The following is a 23,098-nucleotide window of genomic DNA, read 5'->3' as shown; positions in this document are numbered from 1 at the left end:
AAACTATGCTTTCCAAATACGACTTTCATCCCCACTTACCTTCTTGTATCGCCTCTAATGTCACGCGCACTAAATGGGTCCGCGCACGTCGTATTACGTGCGCGTGCACGATTTCTTCTTCCTGGCCACTGTGTCATATGACTCCATCGGTTCATCCGCTCTCATCGCTGATCTGTTTACACACAGACACTCGAATTAATTTAAAGCAAAAATTATAACAATGGCCACATTATTAGCCAACAGGCCCGTGGATCTCAACGGCCCACAAGCGGCGGCACGGGAGCACGCGCAAGCGGTGGTCAGAAACTACATTTCCCAACCCAGACTGAGTGAGTGGCATTTAACGTTACCTTTCATTCATACAGCTAACATCTGTCATTTAATTCAATGCATTTCTCATCAAACCCTCTGTTTTGGTTGACGAAAGGTTAAACGACGTCTTTAGAGAGCTGATGAACTGTTTAAATCAAATGTCAGACATGGGATAACGTTACTGTAGTACAGTATTATGTTTATGGTAATTTAACCGAGCTGTTTCTAGAAACTCAATATGCATGTTGTGTACTCATTTCTTGAAATGTGATACTATAAACAACACAGTGAAACGTGTTAGTTTAAAAAAAAGAAAACGTCTTTGGTGCCTTTGAAGGTCTTAGCGGGTGTAAACATGCTAACAAGCTAGCCAACCAGAGCTAATTGTGATTGTCAAGGCTGGTTGATATAATCTGATCATATAAAACTGCAATAAACGAATATTATACATTAGGCGACATGGGCATTTAAAAGTGCCATCGAAATCAACTTTGTCTATGCTTGAAGTATCTGTGTGTTAAGAGTTCATTGAACATCATTATTTTAGCTGTATTGCACGTGAGATTGTATTAACTAAATGCACGTTGAACGTTGATTGCAGGTCTGCTTGTAGTGATGCAGTGTATTTGCTTTAGGGGATTATTTACCCTCAGTGGTTAAAACATGGGGAGAGACAAATGGATGATCCCTCTCATGTGACATGATCACGTGACACTCAACTGAGCTGACGAATAATGTAATGTTGCATGAGAAACTGTCAGGTCCACACTAAAATCATGTGACTTCTTTAACCAGAGAGAGATAGTACTTTGAATAAATATAGTCATATAATGTGCATCAAATGTACTTGAAGCAGAAAGCTATTCAATTAAGGTTACATGTACTTAAACATATTTTTTAAATGATCAAGATGGTCAATGAATATTTTTTCTTAAATTAATTTCCACTTTTATATAACCATTACAAAGTTCTGAAAGTGTTTATTTCTCTTACTTACTTTAGTTTTCAGGGGTGTGTGAAACTGTGTCCAGACCCATATTCAAGACTTTTGAGTTTAGTTTTAGAAAAGTAAGGTCTGTCTCACATTTGACTTGTTAAATATCTTTTAATTTCCATATCTTGTTAAGGATTGTCAGGTTGATCTTAATTCTCAACATATTATCAGCTGTTCAAATGTCTTGTTTAAGGTTAAGAGATGTCCTGGAAATATTTAGATATATATTTTGTTATGTTTGATACTTTGGCCCTCTTTTGTGATCATTCAGGTTTCATAATCGGTTCAAAAATCATTGCATCTCAGCGTGCCTTAAAGTTATAGTTCACCCAAAAATGAAAATTCTGTTTTCATTTACTCACCCTCAGATTGTTCCAAAACTGTATAGATTTCTTTGTTCTGCTAAACACAAAGAAAGATATTTGGAAGAATGTTAGTAGCCAAACAGATCTCATCCCCCATTGACTCCCATAGTATTTATTTTCCCTACTATGGCAGTAAATAGGGGATGAGGTCTGTGTGGTTAGTGACATTCTTCCAAATATCTTCAGCAGAACTAACAAATGTATACAGATTTGGAACAACCTGAGGGTAAGTTAATGATTACAGAATGTTAATTTTTGGTTTAACTATCCCATTAATTGTAGTATTTCACCATACCCCACAATTTTAATCATCATGTAAACTAAAATACTAATCGATGTCTTGTTGGATTTGAAAATAGTTAAATATTATTGTAATTGTCTGATGAGTTTTGTACCTAGCGGGGATTGTCTAAAACAATGTGAGGAAACTGCTGATTGCAAAATCGTGTGTTTTCCAGTCTTAAGTTGTACACTTACTGGCCCGATGACTGTTAGTTTGCAAGTGTTGGCAAAAAAATCTTGAAGAGATTGTAGAGGAAGTGCATATTTTAATTATGAGGAAGTCAGTGTCCTATGATCCAAACATGAGCCTAAGAGGCAGTAACGGTATGATAATCCAACATTTTTTTTCTTTAGTGTGTCGATTTTTTTGTAAAAGCCTATATTTCAATCTTTCAAATCCTGCATTCGCCATAATGTTCCACCAGCATCTCTTTCATAACATCATTTGACTCTTGCGTCTGATGTTTTCAGCACTTGAGTAGTTAATTTTGTTTACCTCCTTAATGGAGAACCTTGCTTAAATTACCACTCATCTCGCATCCTTTGCTCTGCTTTTCTCTTCACGTGTATTATTGACATTATTCACTGTAAATCTCATTAATTTGCACCAGAAAACACACTGTCCCACTGAGAAGGCAAGGTAAGGTGTTTTCCTTTTTTCCCAGAAAGTGTCAAAGGAAAGCACAGGCTAAAAGCCTCTTAGCAAACCAGGAAGAAAATAAATGACTTAATGGAAGAATTGAAGCCTTCCCTTCTAAAAAGCCTGCATGAAAGAAGCTGCATGCGTAAAGATCTGAAACGCCCCCCAGCATACTGTTCAAAAAAAGCCTTTCTAATGTAGGCATGCCAGATAGCAGCACCATTTTGCACCTCATCAGTGGTGGAGTGCATGCTGATAGTGGGCTGTGATTGAAGGCAATGAAGACTGATGGGAAGGCAAACACACAGATCTGTACCCATGAATCCCCGCAGCCCCTTATGCGCCATCATGGACGAGAGGACAAAATTGTCAGCGCGGGTCTGACTGGCCCTGCTTTGTCCTAAAAAAAGGGCTGAACAACAGTGTGAAAAGACCTTCGTTCCTTGTGTTTGAAACTTTTAATTATTACTTTGAAAGGGAAAATAAACAATAATCGACTTCATTCAAAGCGCACAGGAAAGTATGTCAGTGTTTCGTTCCAAAATGTTAGCTATGTATGTACGAAATGCAAATATTTTGTATTCAGTCGCGTGTTTTGTCTTAATTTTCGATTCGGGCCAAAAACATTCCAGACACTTTGCCATTGGCTGGTGTGTTAAAGTCATTTTTTAGCACTTTTGCGGCCAGTCAAATTACCGAGATGCCTGAGGAAACAAACAAACAAAAGTAAACGTACAGTTTATTCATCTTTTCCGTGAAAGCAGAGGCTTTTTTGTCTTAATCATGTCATTTGCAACAAAAGCAATTAACCCAGACTGTCTTTTCGCTTTGTTTTAATGCTGAATAGACATTTAAATGTGCTGAAAAGACATTCAGCACGGTAATGGTATTTCTGTGAAGAAACAATTACCCGTAATGACATGGTTATAAACAAATCTTTCAGATGTCACAGCCCTCCTTTATTTTATCTACTGTTTCCTGTTGCTAATCCTTTTGTCCGCCTGTAATTAATCAATTGTCGTGACAGTGAAAATGAAAGCCCTCGGTGGGCGTTCATCTTCATCTTGCCATCAAAGAAAAGTAAATGAAAGACGAGTATCAAAGAAAGGCGACTTTCAAAAATAGTATCCAAGTATATAAAATTATATACTGCATGGATTGAAAAGAAGAGAAATCCTTGTCTATCATACACACACCAAATTTGGCCTTTACTGTATGTACGCTTTTATTTTTTTTCCCACATTATAGTGTGTGTTTTTTAATTTTCGCTTTAATAAAACATCATCAATATCTTTTATTTTATTTAGTTACCTTATAATGTTTTCATGTTGAAGCTACAGCTATTTTAATTATTAAGAGAGAAATAACATTTTGAATCCATACAAATTAGCCATTGTATACTTGTACAGAATCTGCACATGGAGTTTTCATATTTAAAATAGTGTTACAAGATCTAGCCAATAAAGTTACAATATCTATATTTTGTCAAAGTTACTTAATTCCACCGTCCGTATCAAAAATTTAAGAGACCGTAAATATTCGCTTGTCATAAGGGGGCCCGCTTTGGACTATTGTTAAAGATCTGTTGCTAGGCAGCCCAAGGGTGAAAACACGCCTGTCCCCGCAAATCGCTCTAAAACTGTTGCAGTAACATTACGGCCGTTTCGATCTATTGTAACCGCACCACTTTGCCACCTCTCCTGGAGAGGCAGCGGGGTTAACCAGCTGTCTCGGTTTAGCTGTCACCCCTTCAGTCTGCATCCCACCAGGAAACGCACACAGATTACGGCTCTTCCCGCCATTCCCCCTCATACAAGCACGCAGTCGTCTGATTACACGCGACCCAATCAGTGTTTGTGTGTGGCGAGTCCTCCGCAACAGCCTCAGCCTCTACCTGCGGGGTTAAAAGCATTCCTGTTTGATGGGGTGTCATCACTGTGGAGGTCTTTGTTAGGACAGATGAACAATTGCGCATGTGTGTGCACTTCTGTCTTTATCGGACCGTTTTTCTGTTGTAGGCAGAACTTGCTGCATGATTTTTTTTAACTTTAGTTGTTTTGACAGCAAGTTGCAAGCTTTAATTGCAAACATTATAGCTTCAAATGTACCGAAATTATTCTTGAAGAGAGGATTTTTTATCTGACCTCAGTGTGTATGCATATATTTAACCTTGCAGTTTTAAATATTGTTATACAGTTTTATAATTAATGTTATAATAATTACACACATCTGTTTTTTAATAGATTTTTCACTTTTTGTGAATACAAATGAATGTTTTAGTCACTTCTAATTATCGAGCACTTCTGAGTTATGCAAGGATCATGAAATTGCAAGCAAGGTCAACCCTTTTTACAATATATTTTTGCAAAAAAAAATTGATGCATAGTATACTTTTTAAACTAGCCACTGCCCTTTGATAACATTGTACTGTTCGTACCATAAATGGATTCCCTCTGTCAGTATAGAAGTCCATAGAATACCATCCAGATCCCCTGTGAGCTCTGATTCGCCTTGTGTCTTATGACTGTCTGTAGGTCATCCAACTTTTTCAAAGGCATTTTATTGTGTCTCATTTACAATTTTCACACTTGTCCGGACTTCTGCGTTTCTGAATAGATATAAAGAATGATTTAAAATCGAACTGCTATTATGTACTTTCACAAAATTGCAATAGTAATTATTGTTTTTATTTTCACTGGAATATGCTAATGTGCGTTTAATCAAAGGCTCAGCGCAATGTACGTTTTATGCCATTTTACGTTTACGGCTCGTATTGTGCGTACTGGTTTTTGGCAGGTGGTACAGTTTATTCTTCCAGAGAGCATTTGCTGGCTTTATACACCTGAAATAGCTTTTTAAAATGTAGTGCCTTTTGTCGCCCTCTGCATTAGCAACAAAACCTGCGACCAATAGCGTCAGATTTCCTCTCTTTCAGGCTCTAGTTTGTGCTGCTTTTTTTAGGTTTCAAGGTTAGCAGGAAATATGTTATCAATTGGTTCTAGTCTGCCTTTTATAACATGCATAGATTGTTTTGATCAATTTAAGTTACGACTTGCTCTTGATTGTGTGTCATTCCCCTGCTTTTGGTTTTATCAGTCTTTCGGTAACGGCATCAAAGTTATACAATGCCTTCTGCGTACCTTATTGACTAATATTAAGCAGGCCCTGCAAGATAAGTTTAGTAGGTGAGTTGTATGAGACATTATGGTCTGTGTATGACAGTTACATTTGTGTCCATGTGATCCCAAATATGAGGCAATTAGCGCCGTCTTTTATGCCATCCTTTGGGAAACCACTGTGCGGATGCATGGTTAAAAAATAAAGAAACGAAGTGAGAATGTATTTGAATGAGAGGAGCCTGGCACCTTTGCTTGCCCTTTTGTATCGTCAATTCAGCTCCGCAGCGCGACGATACTGAGCGGCCCGAAAACGCCTGTCCCACAGCCACCCGCAACCGTCGCCCCGCCCTGTCAGCACTTCTTTTTCACGGCAGAGATGGAAATGTGTTGGAATGCTCCATGCCTTCTTTCAGCAACACTTGAATAGGCCCTTTAGTATTTCACACCAAGATGTCCTTCAGGGCGCAGGGTCAGGCTACCAAAACAGCTTCTACCGCCGGATTAGAACCAATTAACATCTCGGCACACAATAGGGCCTGGCAGCTCCACAGGCCTCGCGTTGACCCACGCCAGTGTTGCATGCCTAGCCCTCGGACCGGCGCACTCAAACTCAAGTGTCCCTGGAGGGGTGGGGAAAGTTTTTCAAGCCTAATGGGAAATGTTGCTACTTCACACCATGCGAATGTATAGCCATTTTTTAATCTTTATTTTACAAGGCCTCTTATGAGGGATTGAGTCCTCTGTGTGTGGAGTTGAAGTGGGCCGCCATCTTCATCACAGAGCTGTAAGGTGATTGGTTCATGGTTTGTCGGGTTATTCCATCACCCTGTTTTTTCTTTCCATTAGCTATTTCATTTTTTCTTGAGGCTGCTCTTTCTTATGTATTTAAACTTGCGTATCTTATTTTTTCCGTGGATAGATAGGGTCAAACATTTACATTCAAGTAAGAAATGCCGCCAGGCCTTCTCGCCGTCCTGCTTCGGCAGAGCAGATTAGCATCTGCGTACTTTCATTTAGCGTTCAACTAATGTTGTACACAATATCGGAACATGTCATGAGCTTTGTTTGAGTAAAGATTTCAGCTCCTCACTGTTTTCCATTAGCAGTTTGCGTTTTGTTCAAGAGACTTTTAAGGGGTTGATGTACAATTATATGGCCGCAATTTTCCAGCCTCGTAATTATGATCACCTCTCAGTAAATAGACATATGTATCTCCTTTGAAACATATGGGCAATTTGTAGGGTAAGTGTAGCTATTAAATCCATTTTATAAGCACCTCCCTGTGAGGCACATACTGCAATTTGTCTGGCTGAGGCGAAAGGGAGTGAGGAACGGAAGAGCCGTAATGTCTTGAAAAACGAAGGAATTTGCCGAAAGCATGCCTTTTAGTGTGTTTGCAAATTTGCCTAGAGCTTCTGTTTTTGTGTGTTTGGAGAAAGAGAATATTCATTGTTAGGATGATTTGACTACTGTTTTTCTTTTGGCGTAATAACGGCAATTATGAGGATAATCATTTATTTAGGGAAGACGTGTTACCGAGTGGCATGGTAATGGTTGCTAAGGCTGAATTCTTTCACCTCCTCTGCTAGTATCATTTTTGTAAGGTTTCTTAATTTTTATTAGAAATATAATGTAATGGTTTAACATTCAAGGATTATTTTTGTCTGCGTTTATAAAAGCGCAACAAAAAATGTAGTCAAAAGCACTGCTAAAATTAAAATACACTGTTAAAAATAATTTACATGCCATATTTTTTGCCAAACAGTAATGTTTGGTAATATTTAACCAAAGTGTATTTATTTCTGTTAACAGTTATTCATTTCCTTAGGGTTGTTTTACCAATGAAATGCTCAGAACTTTTATTTTCCCCAAAAAAAACGTAATTGTTTCTTTATTTCTGTAGCATCGATTTGATGGCACATACTGAAGCAACTCAGACTGAGGCCGGCCTTTTAAATTAATATAAGTTAATGCGAGACTCATTTATCTCTGTTCCCTTACAGACGCGCGGGGCAGCCGGAGGGGGAATACGAGGACTTTTCTGTTGTGTAGTTAGTGTGATACAATATTAGACTGTCACAAGACATTTGAATCAGTTTTTTCCACACAATATTCATAAAGGAAGCTCCGGGCCTCCTGGAATTTTTAACACATAATTATTCTATCACACTTCTTCCTTTTGTTATTTCAAATAAAGACTCAAGAATTAACAACAGTAGATAATTATTTTTAAATATCTGTAAAAGGCATAAAACTAAATGATTAGTCAACGTTTTTTTTTTTCTCCTTTTCAGAAAGTCCTGATGTGCAGGTGTGTGTATACATGTGTGTGTGTGGGAAACAGCAATAGCGTATTGACAAATGATTCCGCCATCTGAAGTCTAATTAGTGGCATAGTGTCTGCTCCCCGTGGGGCTGCTGGGCCAGTCCATTCTCATTTCCTACTGCCTTTGATATCAGACCACAATCTGTCAGTGCACACAAAAACCGACACACTGAGGCGTGATGGACGACCCAGAACAGACAATGCTGACTCTTCTGCTTCTAGCCTGCGCTCTCTCTTTCGCTCGCTCTCTCTTTAAAAGGACACACAACAAATTGGCTCCTGTGACAGGACGGCTAATGTTTTCCCATGCAAAGTAAAAAGACAAAGTATGAGTCCACACCCTCGCCTCCTAATGATGGCCCACCATGAGCATGCACCTGCAGCCCTGACCAAAAACACACTCTGTCTGTGCTTGTGTGTCTATACAATATCTTAGTGTTCATGAAAAACATTTGTGTATTTTTAAACGGAATAGGTATTGGTAATTTTAGATATTCAGTTAGTAAGCTAATTATGAAATGGTCTACATTTCGGTTTTCTTTAGACAAAGTTGTGAATTTCATTAAGTTGGACCTAAGTCTGCATTTACCAGATGAGCACAGCTCAATATTTCATGTGCTTCACGGCTCCAACGTTTAACATTTGTTTGCTGCTTTGTGTTTTTATGAACTCACGTGCTTGGGCCCCCAAGTTAACTTAATTTTTTATGAATGAATTTATAGGAATAAGAATATGAATTCATATTTATTTGGATATTATTTGTATTAAAAGAAAAGTACTCAACAGTAATAGGTTCTTTGCGGAAGTCCATCGAGTATATTAAGGGTGTTCTAATCTTGACCTTCAAACATCCGAGTAATAGGTTGAAGTTCCTGGATTTAAGACTGACTAAATGATTCAGTAGTCACATGCACCCCGGTCAAAATTATTTAAATGTATCAGAATTCATTATGTCCTGTTTATGCCTGAAAATAACCCATCTGCCTCATCAAAATATTGTTCTACAATGTAAAGAAATATAATTGTTCATATATCAGAGCATTTTATAAATAACAATAGTCTGAGCAGAGCAATTGACCCTCATGCAAGAGAAGTGAAGAAGTCTTCTACTGTCGTGACATCTGCCAAAAAAGCATCTTGAATGTGTTAACCATTGTGGTCTAGCCGTGACATTTGGACATGGAAATTTATGACAGCCATTTAGAATACTCTGGAAAGGTCACTGTGTACAATTAGATGCACAGGTGTCAAGAGAAAGGGTCTTCATTTCCATGTGATTGTGGGCTTTTGTGACAATTTCATGCACTTTATTGGTCGCAGCTAGCGCTTGCAGTAAATGTATGCCTGTGCGTGCATGTGTGTGTGCGTGTCTGTCAAGCTGATCCTAGAACCTAGAATCAATAAACATTTTCCATATGGTTGTTTGGTAATGGCATGTTTACTATTCATGGATGCCTCAGGTACACATGCTAATGTTGAAATTGAATGTGTAAAATTTAGGATTAATTCTGAGGTCTTATAGCTTTCTTTGCAGACAGTTTCAGTTTGCTGGGTAGTTTGACATCTTGTTTTTCTTATTGTTTTCAGCCTACTCTACTGTGTCTGGTGTAAATGGGCCACTGGTTATCTTGGACAATGTCAAAGTAAGACATCCTTTTCCTTGTTATTTCTCTGTTTCAGTTTTTAACTTGTAATCCCAAATTGGTTTTACACCAAGAAAAAATAAAGGTCTTTTCCCAGATGTTGCAATTATGGGTTGTATTCTACACATAAATGTTTTTCTTCATATTTAAGCTTATAAACACATTTTCTTGTGTTAATTGTTCTGTTAAGTTTCATATGGTTAAAAGCAGACAGTTCTTCATTGTCTTTCTCATCCTCCTCCAGTTTCCACGTTATGCAGAGATTGTGCACTTGACTCTACCTGATGGGACCAAGAGGAGCGGTCAGGTGTTGGAGGTCATCGGCACCAAAGCTGTCGTCCAGGTATACAACTATACTGACCAACAATCTCTATCCACTGCTTAGTACTGCATGGTACGCCTCTGTAAAGCTTACTTTTCGGGAGTTGTCCACTTGGTACAGTGCCTCATACCTTTTTTAGTACCACCTCGGTTGAGGTTCCAAGCGTACTGTACCGATACCAAAATGTGACAACGGTTTTTAATACGTAATATTGGCATTTCGCTATATGTGTTGTGACTGTAAAATAGAGATTGATACCAGCTATGACGATACATTTATAATCCCACCCACTTTTAACCAGTACTGAACTGTAGTGAAAAGGGACGAGTTTGCGAATTGCAACCAACGGCTCATTCCACCCCTCATCCCTTTCTTATGAAACACTGGCACAGGTGGCTGACACAGGACTAAGATGTTGTTTTTCCAGAGTTTCCCTTTAAGATTGACAATTGCTTTGCATGCAATTGCTAAAGTGTATTTTTGTGCCCACCAGGTATTTGAAGGGACCTCAGGTATTGATGCTAAGAAGACCGCATGCGAGTTCACCGGTGACATCTTGCGAACACCCGTCTCAGAGGATATGCTCGGTAAGCAAACATGCAGAGTTACAGTAAAGTCCTTAAATCTCAAGCCAGAAATTACTTAGTATTTGTCACATCTATGTTTGGGTTTTATGACAGCATACACTTAAGCTGGGGTACAGTCCACAAATTTATGCAAAATCAATCCATGCTTTTGCAGAATATTCCAAAAGAGCATCTTGTGTGTTTCAGTGGATGCAATGAAATCTGTCCTTTTTAACAAAAGAGTTAACATGATTAACACCTCACTCAAATATAAAAATTCTTGCATAATTCACTCTCGGATGAGGATTACTGTGTTTTTCTTCAGTTATCGATGGATATGTTGTGTATCCATGGTAACAGTGATCAGCATGAGAATTTAAAATATGGTGTCACATCGATAATATAATATCTCATTGGTTCTTGTGACATGCTTTGTGATGTAGCATGCTTATGACATCTTTAAAAGAAGATAATATGACAATATTTGAATATACAATAATTACAGAAAAAAAGTCTGTACATCTGAAATGGCATGAGTACATTTTCATACTTTGGTGAATTTTTTTAATATTAAAAACAATCTTTAATAAGAAAAATCTCTCAGTCAAAATATTAGTTCTGCTATTATTTGCAAGTGTACTAAAAAACGTTTTTTTCACATTAGGACGTGTCTTTAACGGGTCAGGTAAACCCATTGACAGGGGACCTGTTGTGCTGGCTGAGGATTACTTGGACATCATGGGTAAAAGAAACATCAATTTTCAAGCTTTATATAACATTTGCACTGTAATCGTTATTTTCAGGGCTCTTCTGGGAAAATAAGTCTTCTTGAAAGGCACATTGGTGCTCGAGTAATACTGTGATCTCATTAACTCTCTAGGTATTGGGTTGATTATACTGGATTTGGGATCAAACATTGAATTCAACAGCCAGTCCTTTTCCGATTAATTTACCACCAGCTACATTTAATTAGTTTTTTTCTTGTTGTCTTCATTTACAGCGTAGCTGAATTCTAAAGAGCGGCTAAAATTCGTTTGACTTCATTTCAATATTTTATAGACTGAATGAAAATGTTTGTGTCCTTTTTAATCCAATTTCTGATCTTGTGACCCTGATCTCTGCTAAGCTGAAATGGCAAAGGTGATCTTTTCAGCTATCAAAGCATACAATGGCGATTCAGGGCAGCATTTTAAAAAGGCCGAATGGATAAGAGGAGGCTTAATGAAAGAATGATCAGGCCTCAAGGTCACGATACTCCAAACAGTGTTTATGCTTACGTTTCGAGCGAGAAAACATTTTCTAAATCCTTTATCGTTCACCTCTAGTGGTTAGAAAAGCCCAAAGAAAATCTTAATTTGTTTCACCCGGTTTTCCCACTTTGTGAATGCAGGTTTATCCAACAGATTCTAACAACTAAACACTTTTTACTGCTCAAGGGAGATCACTGTACACCTCTGACCCCTCTTAGGTCAACCCATCAACCCTCAGTGTCGTATCTACCCCGAGGAGATGATCCAGACTGGCATCTCTGCCATAGACGGCATGAACAGCATCGCCCGTGGACAGAAGATCCCTATTTTTAGCGCCGCTGGATTACCACATAATGAAGTACGTATTATTTCAAATAGCATTAAAAAAAACAATATTCAGTGCAAAATAGGGGTGACCCCGAATAGTAGAAGATTCGATAGGAGGAGCCTGATTCGACTACCAATCTCACAGTCGAATCTTCGCAGAGGTGTAAGGCAATGGGGTTCATGCCATTTTGGTTATATGGGCAGTGGCATAGCAGACGGGCATGCACTGCGCTGCCAAAAATATTATTTATGATGTTATGAAAAGCGACATTTTCAGAGTTGGGTACCGAAACCCTGCATATGAGCGTGGGGTCTTGGGGTCTAAGGAAAATGTCCATTAATTTTACAATTTGTTCCCTGCATTTTGCCTAAAAATATTTATTTTTTACATTGTTACTTGAATCTGTCTTATTTTGTATTATAAAGGTGTATTCTAATCTAAACAAATTATGTAAATTTATGTATGATTGTTTTTTTGGTGCATCAATGTTGTGGTGCACTTTGTGCTGTGCCCATAACAACATGGTGTTATGCCTACATGCACACACACACACACACACACACAAACACATTTGATTCGACTATCGGTCGATAATAGGCAAGAAGTGACAATTCTGATTCGACTATGTAAATCCTTCGACGAGAACACCCCTAGTGTAAAATCAAGCAAGTTTTTGAAGCAGCATTCACAGCATTGACATTCTTTCCAATATTTGGCAGTTAATATACCCGACTGATGTTTGGTCTGTCTCTAGTGTTCATTTTTGTCAGTTTGTCATCTGATAAAATCTACTTTTAATTACAAGTGCACACAGATTTAATGAACGTGAATGTCTAGCTAAAACATTCACATTGTTTTCACATTCTCCTAGCCAGATTTGTGATGTAACTTTTGAAATGTGCCGCAGGAATGTGTTCGTCTTGATATAGAACGTGATTCTGGCACGGAAGCCGCAAAATCCAGACCACGCTGGCTGCCAGTGTGTTTTTAATTCTATTAATTAAACCTTGAGGGATTTATTTAAATTCTCTCATTTGAAGTGTTGTGATCACATTTAGCACCTTATTGTGGCTTTCGCTGTATAACGGCTGTTACTGAGACAAGCCTGTGTGATTAACGCTAATTTTGCTTAATTGATGTCACCCTGCCGTGTTTCTGTGGAAACGGCGAGGTGGGTCAGGGTTCGCATCACCACGGTCTCCACTTGTGTAAATGCAGGAGGAACCGGGATGATTTTGAGAGCTTCAGACTGAGCAAACAAAACCAACCACTTAGCGCTGATCAAATAAACATGCTACAGGTTCGCATTGTTTTGTTTGGTTTTATGATGATTTTTATGTTCTAGAATGATGATTTTGAGGTGTCGACTGGTTTTGAAAAACGTAAAAAAGATGAAGGTCACACTTGATTGGTTTAAGACCAGTGCTTTATTCCATGTACGTTTATGCATTTGGCTTTCAAAGTGACTCACGGTGCAAAGCTAGTTGGGTTTGTAAAGTAGTTCAAAGTGATTCTTAGGATCAAGGTCATTTCATATATGAACATTGGAGCCATCGTTTCACTGTCAATAATGGTGCTATGTCAAATGGTGTCTCGAGTGTTTTAAACATTCAGATACATACATGTGCTCTGCAAACTAAAGGATGATAGAGTCATGTCACTTCTTTATAAGTCTGCAGAAAATGAATCATTCTTGTGTTCTCATTCATTAAATCATCTCTAGTACTGATTCAGCCACACTTTTTGTTCGGCTGGCTTTAGCTGTACTTTGAGGGCTTTTCATACATATGATGCATGCACAGGATTTAAACACATGACAGGGAGGAACACACAGAAATGAGATTGACTGTAATGAATCAAATTGGAAAGAATTTACTTGTTTATTTCTAAAGACGTAATTGTAGGTGTGTTAAACTGATAGTTTACCGTAAACATACAATTCTGTCATCATTTACTCAACCTCTCGGCATTTTCCAACCTGCATAACTTTCTTTCTTCTGCAAAAATATATATTTTGAAGAATGTTGGTAAACAAAAAACGTTGGTCCCCATTCACTTCCATTGAACGGACACAAAATCAATGTCAAGTCAATGGGGACCAAGGATTTTCTGTTACCAACGTTATTCAAATGATCTTCTTTTGTGTTCTGCAGTAAAAAGCCTTACAGGTTTGAAATTACATAGAGGTGATTAAATGATGGCAGAATTTTCATTTTGGGGTGAACTATCCTCGAATTTTTTCTTGCTATTTTCTTGCTATTGACTAGCTGAGTTGTTTAGTTCGAGGTAACCGATCACAAACTAGCACCCCTGTTAAAACTCACATGCTTTGTCCAGTGGCAAAACTTTGATTTTGGGTAGTATTACATTTAAAATAGTAGTATGCTGTGATGAGAAATAAAGCTCAGCCATGCAAATTATTAACCAACATCTAAAATGATGTGAAGTGGCTTTCAGTGTCTGGCTAATGAAGCTGTTCTAAGTTATATAAAAAGGTTCTCGTTTCATTAAACAAGAGTCATGGAGGTCACAGCCGGCTTTATCCTCTCGGAGAAACAGGTGTTCAGGGTCAAAGTTCAGTCACGGGTTAGACCGGATTAGACGCCCAGGACCATTACATTAAGTGATAAGCGTGAAATTCCTCATGCTTATAGTCTTAATCTCGTTGTTGCAAATGCACATAAAAAATATGCACACATACATGCATACAGTACATTATATTAACTGACTTCTGGCAAAAATGTGGGGATTATTTCAACCATATAATGTGTTATTTAACAAAAAGCATCAAGCATTTGTGACAATTTGTGATTTACTGTTTTCTACATAAAATCATCCAACACAATGAACATTCTGTGAAAATATAACCTTTATATATTTTATATTGACTGTGTAAGGCCATGTCAAAAATTGAAATCATTGTGAAACAAAGGGTTGAACTCAAACTGGGATTCTAAAAATTGGATTTTGAGACTTGAGCCTGGATTTCACAGACTGACACATTTTTTCTTCTCATTCCCTCATACACTTTAAAAAAAATGTAAATGTCTTAACTATTCTTGATCTTGTGCAACTCTAACATTTTTAATTCTTCTCTCTTTGTCTGTCAGATTGCTGCTCAGATCTGTCGTCAGGCTGGTTTGGTGCAGAAATCCAAAGACGTGATGGACTACAGTTCAGATAACTTTGCTATCGTCTTTGCTGCTATGGGGGTAAGTGGTTGTGTGTTTAATTGTACCACAGTGTTCAGGTATGCATTCACAGACGTGACATCTGGACAGGTTTAAATTTCTCAAAAGACCCCTTAGTTAGCTAAAAAAGATTAGGTTTATTTTGACGTTTTGTGTTACTGAGTAACTGTTGGTCCTCGTAGGTTGCTTAATCCTACTCTTCAACACCACCTTAACCTTGTGCCCTCACTTGGTATTCTTCCTCTCCAAATCTTTGTTATTGTCACCTGAGTGGCTGCAGCCTGTGCTCTCAGACAGGTATTATCTGCGTCAGGTGTCAGGTTCACCTGTGGGTTCAGATGTAAAGGGCTTCCATTAACTTGTGCTTGAAATGTCACCTTGCCAGCCTTGTGTCCCGTGGCCGTCGGGCTCCAGTCCGGACACATGGCTAATGCATTCACTATTGACTACCTGTAACTCTATATCTTGATTTTATGCGAAAGGTTGTTAAAATGCTAAACCCTTTATAAAGAGACAAGGAATAACCTTTAGCAGGAAGTGGATTTCAATAGGTCATTTTGAATTGAGTAGTGTGAAAACACATACTTGGCGCCCATTTCTTAGTCTCAATTACATTTGTGCTCATTATGAAGGAGAAGTTGCGATCTTACTCTTGGTTCATTCCTGGCATGATTTTGTTTTTTGTCATGACAGGTTAATATGGAAACCGCACGTTTCTTCAAGTCAGACTTTGAGGAGAATGGATCTATGGACAACGTGTGCCTCTTTTTGAACCTGGCCAACGATCCTACGTGAGAATTTATCTTGACATCTACTTACTACCTGATTAGTTCATTGAGATTTGTATAAATGTTTCTATATGCTGGATGTTGTATGTCATTTCTTGACAACATTAAAACATTTTCTACATAGCATTGAACGCATCATCACCCCGCGTCTGGCTCTGACCACAGCCGAGTATCTGGCCTATCAGTGCGAGAAACACGTGCTGGTCATCCTCACCGACATGAGCTCCTATGCAGAGGCTTTGAGAGAGGTAAGCAGAATGTGATGTCAATGAAGCTGTTTCCTCCAAAATAGAAGTCATAAGACTTTCAAGCCTTTCAAAGCACAGAAAATAATTATATCAATCTTAAAAATGAAGTTGATTCGTTATTATTCTACAGAAAGAATCAAGAGACCATTTCAAAGTGTGTGTTTAGGTAAAATGGTTATATCATATATCAATATTTCCCCCAATTTTCAATTGAAAATATTGTTTCTATTTGCGTTTATTTGCAACAGGACAAAATTACAGAAATATGCTCTGTATTTTTTCAGACCTCAAATTCTGCAAAGAATACGAGTTCAGATTGTTCAAAAATGATTTTTTTTTGTGATAACCTCAATTTTTATCACAGTTTTCATGTGTCTTGTCATGCTGTCAGTCTTTCACATAGCTGTTGGGTGACTTTGTCACACCTGAGGTTTGATTTTGTTGAAATTCAACAGATACTGGACTGGAATGGCCACAATACATATAGAAATGCGGTTTAAATTAACATTTAGAATGGTCTTTTATTTATTTTTTCGCGGCTGTATATATAACTTTTTTCTAAACTGCTACATGGATTTTCCATTTCACTGGAATTCACTGGCTTACTGGTGCAGTTATTGTTTTATTAAAAACTGTTTTAGGTTTGAATTCGTAATTTAAGAAAACGTTCCAATCTTACATATAAAGATTTACTTTTTTGAAAAGTGTTACTTGATGAATGGCAACCAAATAACCTAAAAGAAACAAATAATCTGATATAAATGGTTTGTGATGAAGCAATTTCAGCGTTTCCATTTTTTAGTTGAGTTAGATGGTCAAAGCTTGAAAGGCCGCAGTCAAGTCTTCTCGGTTTGACCAATATTTCATTTTGAGTATGTAGCTTTTTTTCCTTGTACTTGGGAATTCAGCCATTGCAACGAATTTGGTCGAAGGTCTCCTTTACAGACGCATAATGCACATGTACTTGCACCCTCATATAAACAGTTCCTGTTGACAATTTACAGCTATGAAAAGCATTCAAGAGCAGCGTAGGTTTTTCTATTAGTTACAAGGGCAAGCAAATGTAAAACACATTCTCTGCTTTGTGGAGATTTCTCCAGTGCCCTGTTCCATGCCTCGCCAACGTTTGTAGTAATATAATTTCACAACAGCTTAAATATAATTGGCCTTGGGATGTAAATAATCCCAAATTTCTCTGTTTTATTCCAAATCCTTTTCCAATTTTCCCAACCATGATCCGTGCACTTTTCAGGATAGATAAACAAATAAAAAAGTCGTCATTTACCGTATTTTTAACACAGTTTCTGTGTTTCGTTCAGCTCAGCAGAAGTAGTTGAACGCGAGCATACGGGTCATTTCCCTCATATCGTGTTTCAGCTGTTTGGCTGTGATCAAACAGAAAACGGCGTCAACAGCAATGAAAGAGCACAATCTCTTTTAACAAAAGCTCAGTAACCCCCTCTTGACATTTGGAACAGTATTTGAGCAATGGACGGTGTTACGGTTAATATCATGTTTCCTGTGCGGCTTATGTTTAAAGAGCTACTGTGTCTAATCATAACGAACAGATTTCACCACCATCTGTCAATGCATATGCAACATTTGCTTATATTAAAAACTACAAGGACACCTCCGTGTGCATAAATCAAGACATTAACATCAACAGTTACTTGTTTGTTTTCACAATACATTGAACGTGCCAAACTTTGGTACACATGAGATGAAAAAAATATGATTGTGTATTCGTCATATTTACAAGATGCTTTGAATTATTCTAAGATGCTCAGTGTGCGAGAGCTTTTTTCTGGGATTGTTTTTCAGACCCTCTGATTATCTTTTTTTCATGTTAAGATGTGTAAACCAACGTGTCACGGGCATAATAGTTTGCGTGTGTGTTAAAGGACCGTTCCCTCCTGCCTTTGTATAGCTGTAACCCTGGGATACATTCAGTTCCATCTACTTTTGGCTTCCACCACTTCCAGAGAGCGCCAAGAATGTAAACATTTAACTTCTCCCATTAAGCTTTGTGAAAGTGAGGCCGAAAACGAATTCTCTGCTTGCATTGTTTAACCTTGGGAGAAGATCTGTGTGAAGTATATCAGCATGAAGATGAAAGGTTAATTTCAATTGTCAATGATCATGATGGTAGTCAGAGATTTGCGTTCACACCTGGTAGTGACATCTCCTTTCAATTCAGTTTGTAAAGATTTTCTTTATTTCTTAAATATTACTGTCAACCTCATGATGACATTTTACCTGGCGTTTTCTTTTCAGTTCTGTATCCATTATTCATCATTCATTATTCTGTTTTAACCAGATTTGAGTTTGGAATTAGTTTATTAACGAAAGCTTTTAATGAAGTAAACTCATGAATGACATGATAATCTAAAAATTATGTAAATAAAGCAGCAATTAACATTTTAAGAATGTGGCAAGGTTAAAACTGTTAATTAAAACAGAATTGAGATGGAAGCTGATGAAACTGTAAAAATAATATTTATTTTTCAAATTAAAAAGTTTGCAAAAACTATATACCAGTACGTGATTTTTTTTAAGATGTGGGATTGTGGATGGTCTAATTTGATCATTAATTTTCGCAGGTCTATCTGTCGGTGTATACCAAAGTTTTGCCAAAAAGAACAAATCAAATAGACAGTATGACAAATCTTACGACAAACCACAGTGTTTTTAATGTATTTGATATGTACAGGCTGATAATAGATCAGGCAATAATAGAAAAAGTTAAATAGGAAATCTACGAATTGCACTAACCTATCCTATACTACTACTTACTAGATAACGAAATTAGATAAAAACTCAAAATAGTCATTTAAAAAGGACAAATTACAATATAAAAAAATCTATCACATTGAACTATCTATCACATAATAACCCATTCTAAATCTCCTCATTTAAATGAAATGACAGTTCTCTCTTATACACATGCATTCGAGAGAAGAATTCAATGAACTGTTGATTTGTGCGTCATAGGTGTCTGCTGCCCGCGAAGAAGTGCCGGGTCGTCGTGGTTTCCCAGGGTACATGTACACTGATCTTGCTACAATCTACGAAAGAGCTGGAAGAGTGGAGGGCAGAAATGGATCAATTACCCAGATACCCATTCTGACCATGCCTAATGATGGTATGCACACACATTCTTGCGCTCTTTCTCTCTCTCACCCCTTCCTACTCTCACTTTTCTTTACAGTTTTTAAGCGGTGCAGGTGTTGCACAGGTGTGACCGAGTAAAAATCATTGCGGACAAAAAAGAGATAAAACGTTCACATCTTTATTTTGTGTTCTGGCCGGACACAGCGCCTGCGCCCATCACTGCTGATGGCTTTGGTTACTATAGAAACATCCTTGTGAAGGGTCCATGTGTATCTATGAATGGGTGTTCCCCATAATAGCAGCACTGGGAAACTTCAATTTTTGCGTTCTTTTTATTTCACTCACTGACAGCTCCAAATTAATAACCACTTAATGTTTCAAAAAGACAGCAACTGAAATGGTCTGGAGCTTTTTGAAAACTTAGATGTTTTTATTAATTAGCACATACCTTTAAAGCCTAACGTGAATGATAAACAAAGATGCTAGAACCTGCTTATGTCTCTCTTTCTTGTCAATCCAGATATCACTCATCCGATTCCCGATCTTACGGGATACATCACAGAGGGACAGGTGTATGTAGACAGACAACTGCATAACAGACAGGTGAGAAGTGTGGCAAACATGAGATATACTGTAGCTGTCTGCAAACATGCAGTGGATTCATAAAATTGAATGAAGAAATTCAAGGTTATTATTGATGACTAAAACTCGAAGATGAAACACTCAATAAGAAAAGTATTAAACATTTGAGATCAAACAATCCATTACAAAGTGCCTCATAATGTTTATATACAAACATTGTAAAGATGTGTTTTAAAAATTCTGATTTAAGGTTACCGCAATCTGGTTTTCTTATAACTTTGTCTGTTTTGATGTTGTTTATCTTCAAGATCTATCCACCCATCAACGTGCTTCCGTCTCTCTCTCGTTTGATGAAATCTGCTATCGGCGAGGGCATGACTCGCAAAGATCACGCCGATGTCTCTAACCAGCTGGTAAATGCATTGTGCTGTGCTCAATGTTTACTCCGGCCTTCCCGGTTAATGATGTTGACATTTACCGTTTGTCTCCGTTTCTGCTTTTCAGTATGCTTGTTATGCCATTGGTAAAGATGTTCAGGCCATGAAGGCTGTGGTGGGTGAGGAAGCGTTGACCTCTGATGATCTGCTGTACCTGGAGTTCCTGCAGAAGTTTGAGAAAAACTTCATTGCTCAAGGTACAAATGAACCCCTCCCACCTTCCTGCCCTATATTGCTATCAGGTCAAAAACATATATGTTTTCCACATTTGACAACGTGAGAGTGCAGAAATGATTTTGAATTTTTCTCTCGCCGAACTACACCACCAACCTTCCCTAATTCCACAATTAGACTGCTGACTGTTTGTGTATGCATTGTTAAGCTGTTTTTATTTGCTGTATTAGAACCCACTAGACAGTATTTCTTTGCCACAAAGCAACCTCAATGTTCATTTAACCTCAATGAACGTTCTGCTCAATGCTACAGCTCTTCAGTGAGGCGCAAGGTACAAGAACCTCCATCTCCGTCAAACCCTCCACTTCACTTCACAAAAAAGACATGTACATGTTTCATGTTGATTGGAGCTCTATTTTTGGGTGCAAATCACTCAACTGCTTTTGTTTGCCCGCACAACCAGCGTGTCATTACTATCATTGGTAGAAAAGGGACATTGTCTAAGTTCCACCGACACTTGTCGGACTCCAGCAGTCTCAGTTATTGCATCTATTTACGGAGAACAAAAGACGCATTCACTCGTCTTCCTATTGGCTTTGTGGAACAATACAATTTTTCCTTTGTGTGAAGCACTTATCTGTTGTTTAACAAAAATATGCCACGTATTATGTGTCAGTTTCGATGTGGTATATCTTGTATTACAGTGTAGCCGATTACAAGGCTGTAGAGCTGATTTTGAGCTGTTGTGCTATGTGTTTACTTCTCAAGTTCACTTTTTCAAAGTTATACTTTTTGATGTGTTTTATAATGTGTGCTTGCAAGCTTAACACATTAAAGGACTGAGCAAAAGTGTTGAGTTAGTGGATAAATGTAAAGTATAAATAATATATAGTTATAATTGATAATAAAACAAAACTGGATTAATAGTATCTGAATTGTTTGTGTCCATTTCTCTAGGTCCCTATGACAACAGAACTGTGTTTGAGACACTGGATATTGGTTGGCAGCTACTCCGAATCTTCCCTAAAGAAATGCTGAAGAGAATTCCTCAGAGCACGATAGCCGAGTTTTATCCCAGAGAGTCTGCTGCACGCCACGGCACCTCCTAAGACCTCTACGAACTTCAGGAGGCCCTGGCCAAGGTCACATGACCTCTTTTCCCCCAAAACACCTCATCTCTGACCCCTGTGTAACCGTGAAACAGATTACAATGGTATTTAGATGATTGGGACATAGCTCTGAGTTACGACACATTTGTGAAGCACACATACAAATAATGATTTAAAAAAATACGGCTTTAAGTAATGTGTTATGAAACCCACGTGTTATGGCCTACAGAGATTATTCATGTGTCCTTTTGTTGTGTTATACATGGTTATGTGTGTTGTATTTTTAGAATGTCTACCATTGTGATTGTCTACCATATTTTATGTTTGCTTTTGTCTTTGCTAACCGTTTTGTTTCTGAGATGCAGAAACGTTTAGATGTAGATTTTCTTTCTTTTTTGATAAAAAAATTTCTGGCAGTTCACTGTTCCCAGTCTAAAGAGGATGTTCAAAACATTTAGGGAAATAATCATGGCTTACTTGCACAGTGGTGTGTTTCCCATTTCCTTTATTCGGCACTGTACCAAACACACAATCTTACCATCCTTACAATCATTCCAGTGTATTTGATAAAACTTGATTTAACTCTTAACTAATCATTTACTAGCCATCCTTTGACATTTTTGTTTTTATTTATTTTAATGTACGAAACACTCTCAAATAAAAGGCTGTACACCAAACATCAATCTGTGTTGACAGACAGGTAATTGTAGGTGATGAATGATCATATAGTGTGCGGTTATCACTGACAGCCCTTATTTCCCTTTCCTAGAAGATGGAGGGTGTTTATAGCATATGTGCTTTCAAATGAACGATGAACGATTAAACTTTCCCATGTCTTGTTTTGTGTGCATAAATGTGTTTGACCTGTGTTGCTGTTAAACCTGTCAAACCTCTCAGATAAAATAAATTATATTATAATTGTGATTGACAGATTGTGTCGTTTATTTGTCATAATGATAACAGTTATGTTTACTGAAGCAAATGAAAATAGCCTGGTCGTTGCGGTGTTTATGTGAGGAAGGACTTCTGTGACAAAAATCTGTCAAAGTAGGCTACATAGTTTTCCATTAAAGGAACAATACGCCGTTTTTAAGAGGATCTATTGACAGAAATCCAATATAATGTACAAAACTATTTCTTCAGAGGTGTATAAAGACTTTACGTAATGAACCATTATGTTTTTAATACATTAGAATAAGCTATTTATATCTGCATACAGAGCGGGCCTACATGCATTGAATTTGCCGCCATGTTTTGTACAGCAGCCCTAAACGGACAAACAACACGCGTATCCCCTCTCCAATGCGGTAT

General features: G+C 37.8%; 1 protein-coding gene across 1 annotated transcript; it reads left to right on the top strand.

Moving 5' to 3' along the window:
- The first annotated feature begins 109 nt into the window (after positions 1-109).
- On the top strand, positions 110-22,715 carry atp6v1ba (ATPase, H+ transporting, lysosomal, V1 subunit B, member a). Its single transcript, XM_056767902.1, has 14 exons — positions 110-329; positions 9,626-9,681; positions 9,926-10,024; positions 10,497-10,590; positions 11,234-11,311; positions 12,038-12,177; positions 15,258-15,359; positions 16,032-16,129; positions 16,251-16,374; positions 19,366-19,516; positions 20,006-20,088; positions 20,376-20,480; positions 20,572-20,701; positions 21,636-22,715. The coding sequence occupies exons 1-14, from the start codon at positions 221-223 to the stop codon at positions 21,785-21,787; spliced, it is 1,521 nt and encodes a 506-aa protein (XP_056623880.1). The 5' UTR covers positions 110-220; the 3' UTR covers positions 21,788-22,715.
- The last annotated feature ends 383 nt before the right edge of the window (positions 22,716-23,098 follow it).

This window comes from Triplophysa dalaica, chromosome 15 (genome assembly GCF_015846415.1).
Source record: "Triplophysa dalaica isolate WHDGS20190420 chromosome 15, ASM1584641v1, whole genome shotgun sequence".
Classification (NCBI taxonomy): Eukaryota; Metazoa; Chordata; class Actinopteri; order Cypriniformes; family Nemacheilidae; genus Triplophysa; species Triplophysa dalaica.
This window is presented reverse-complemented; position numbering and strand designations above follow the sequence as displayed.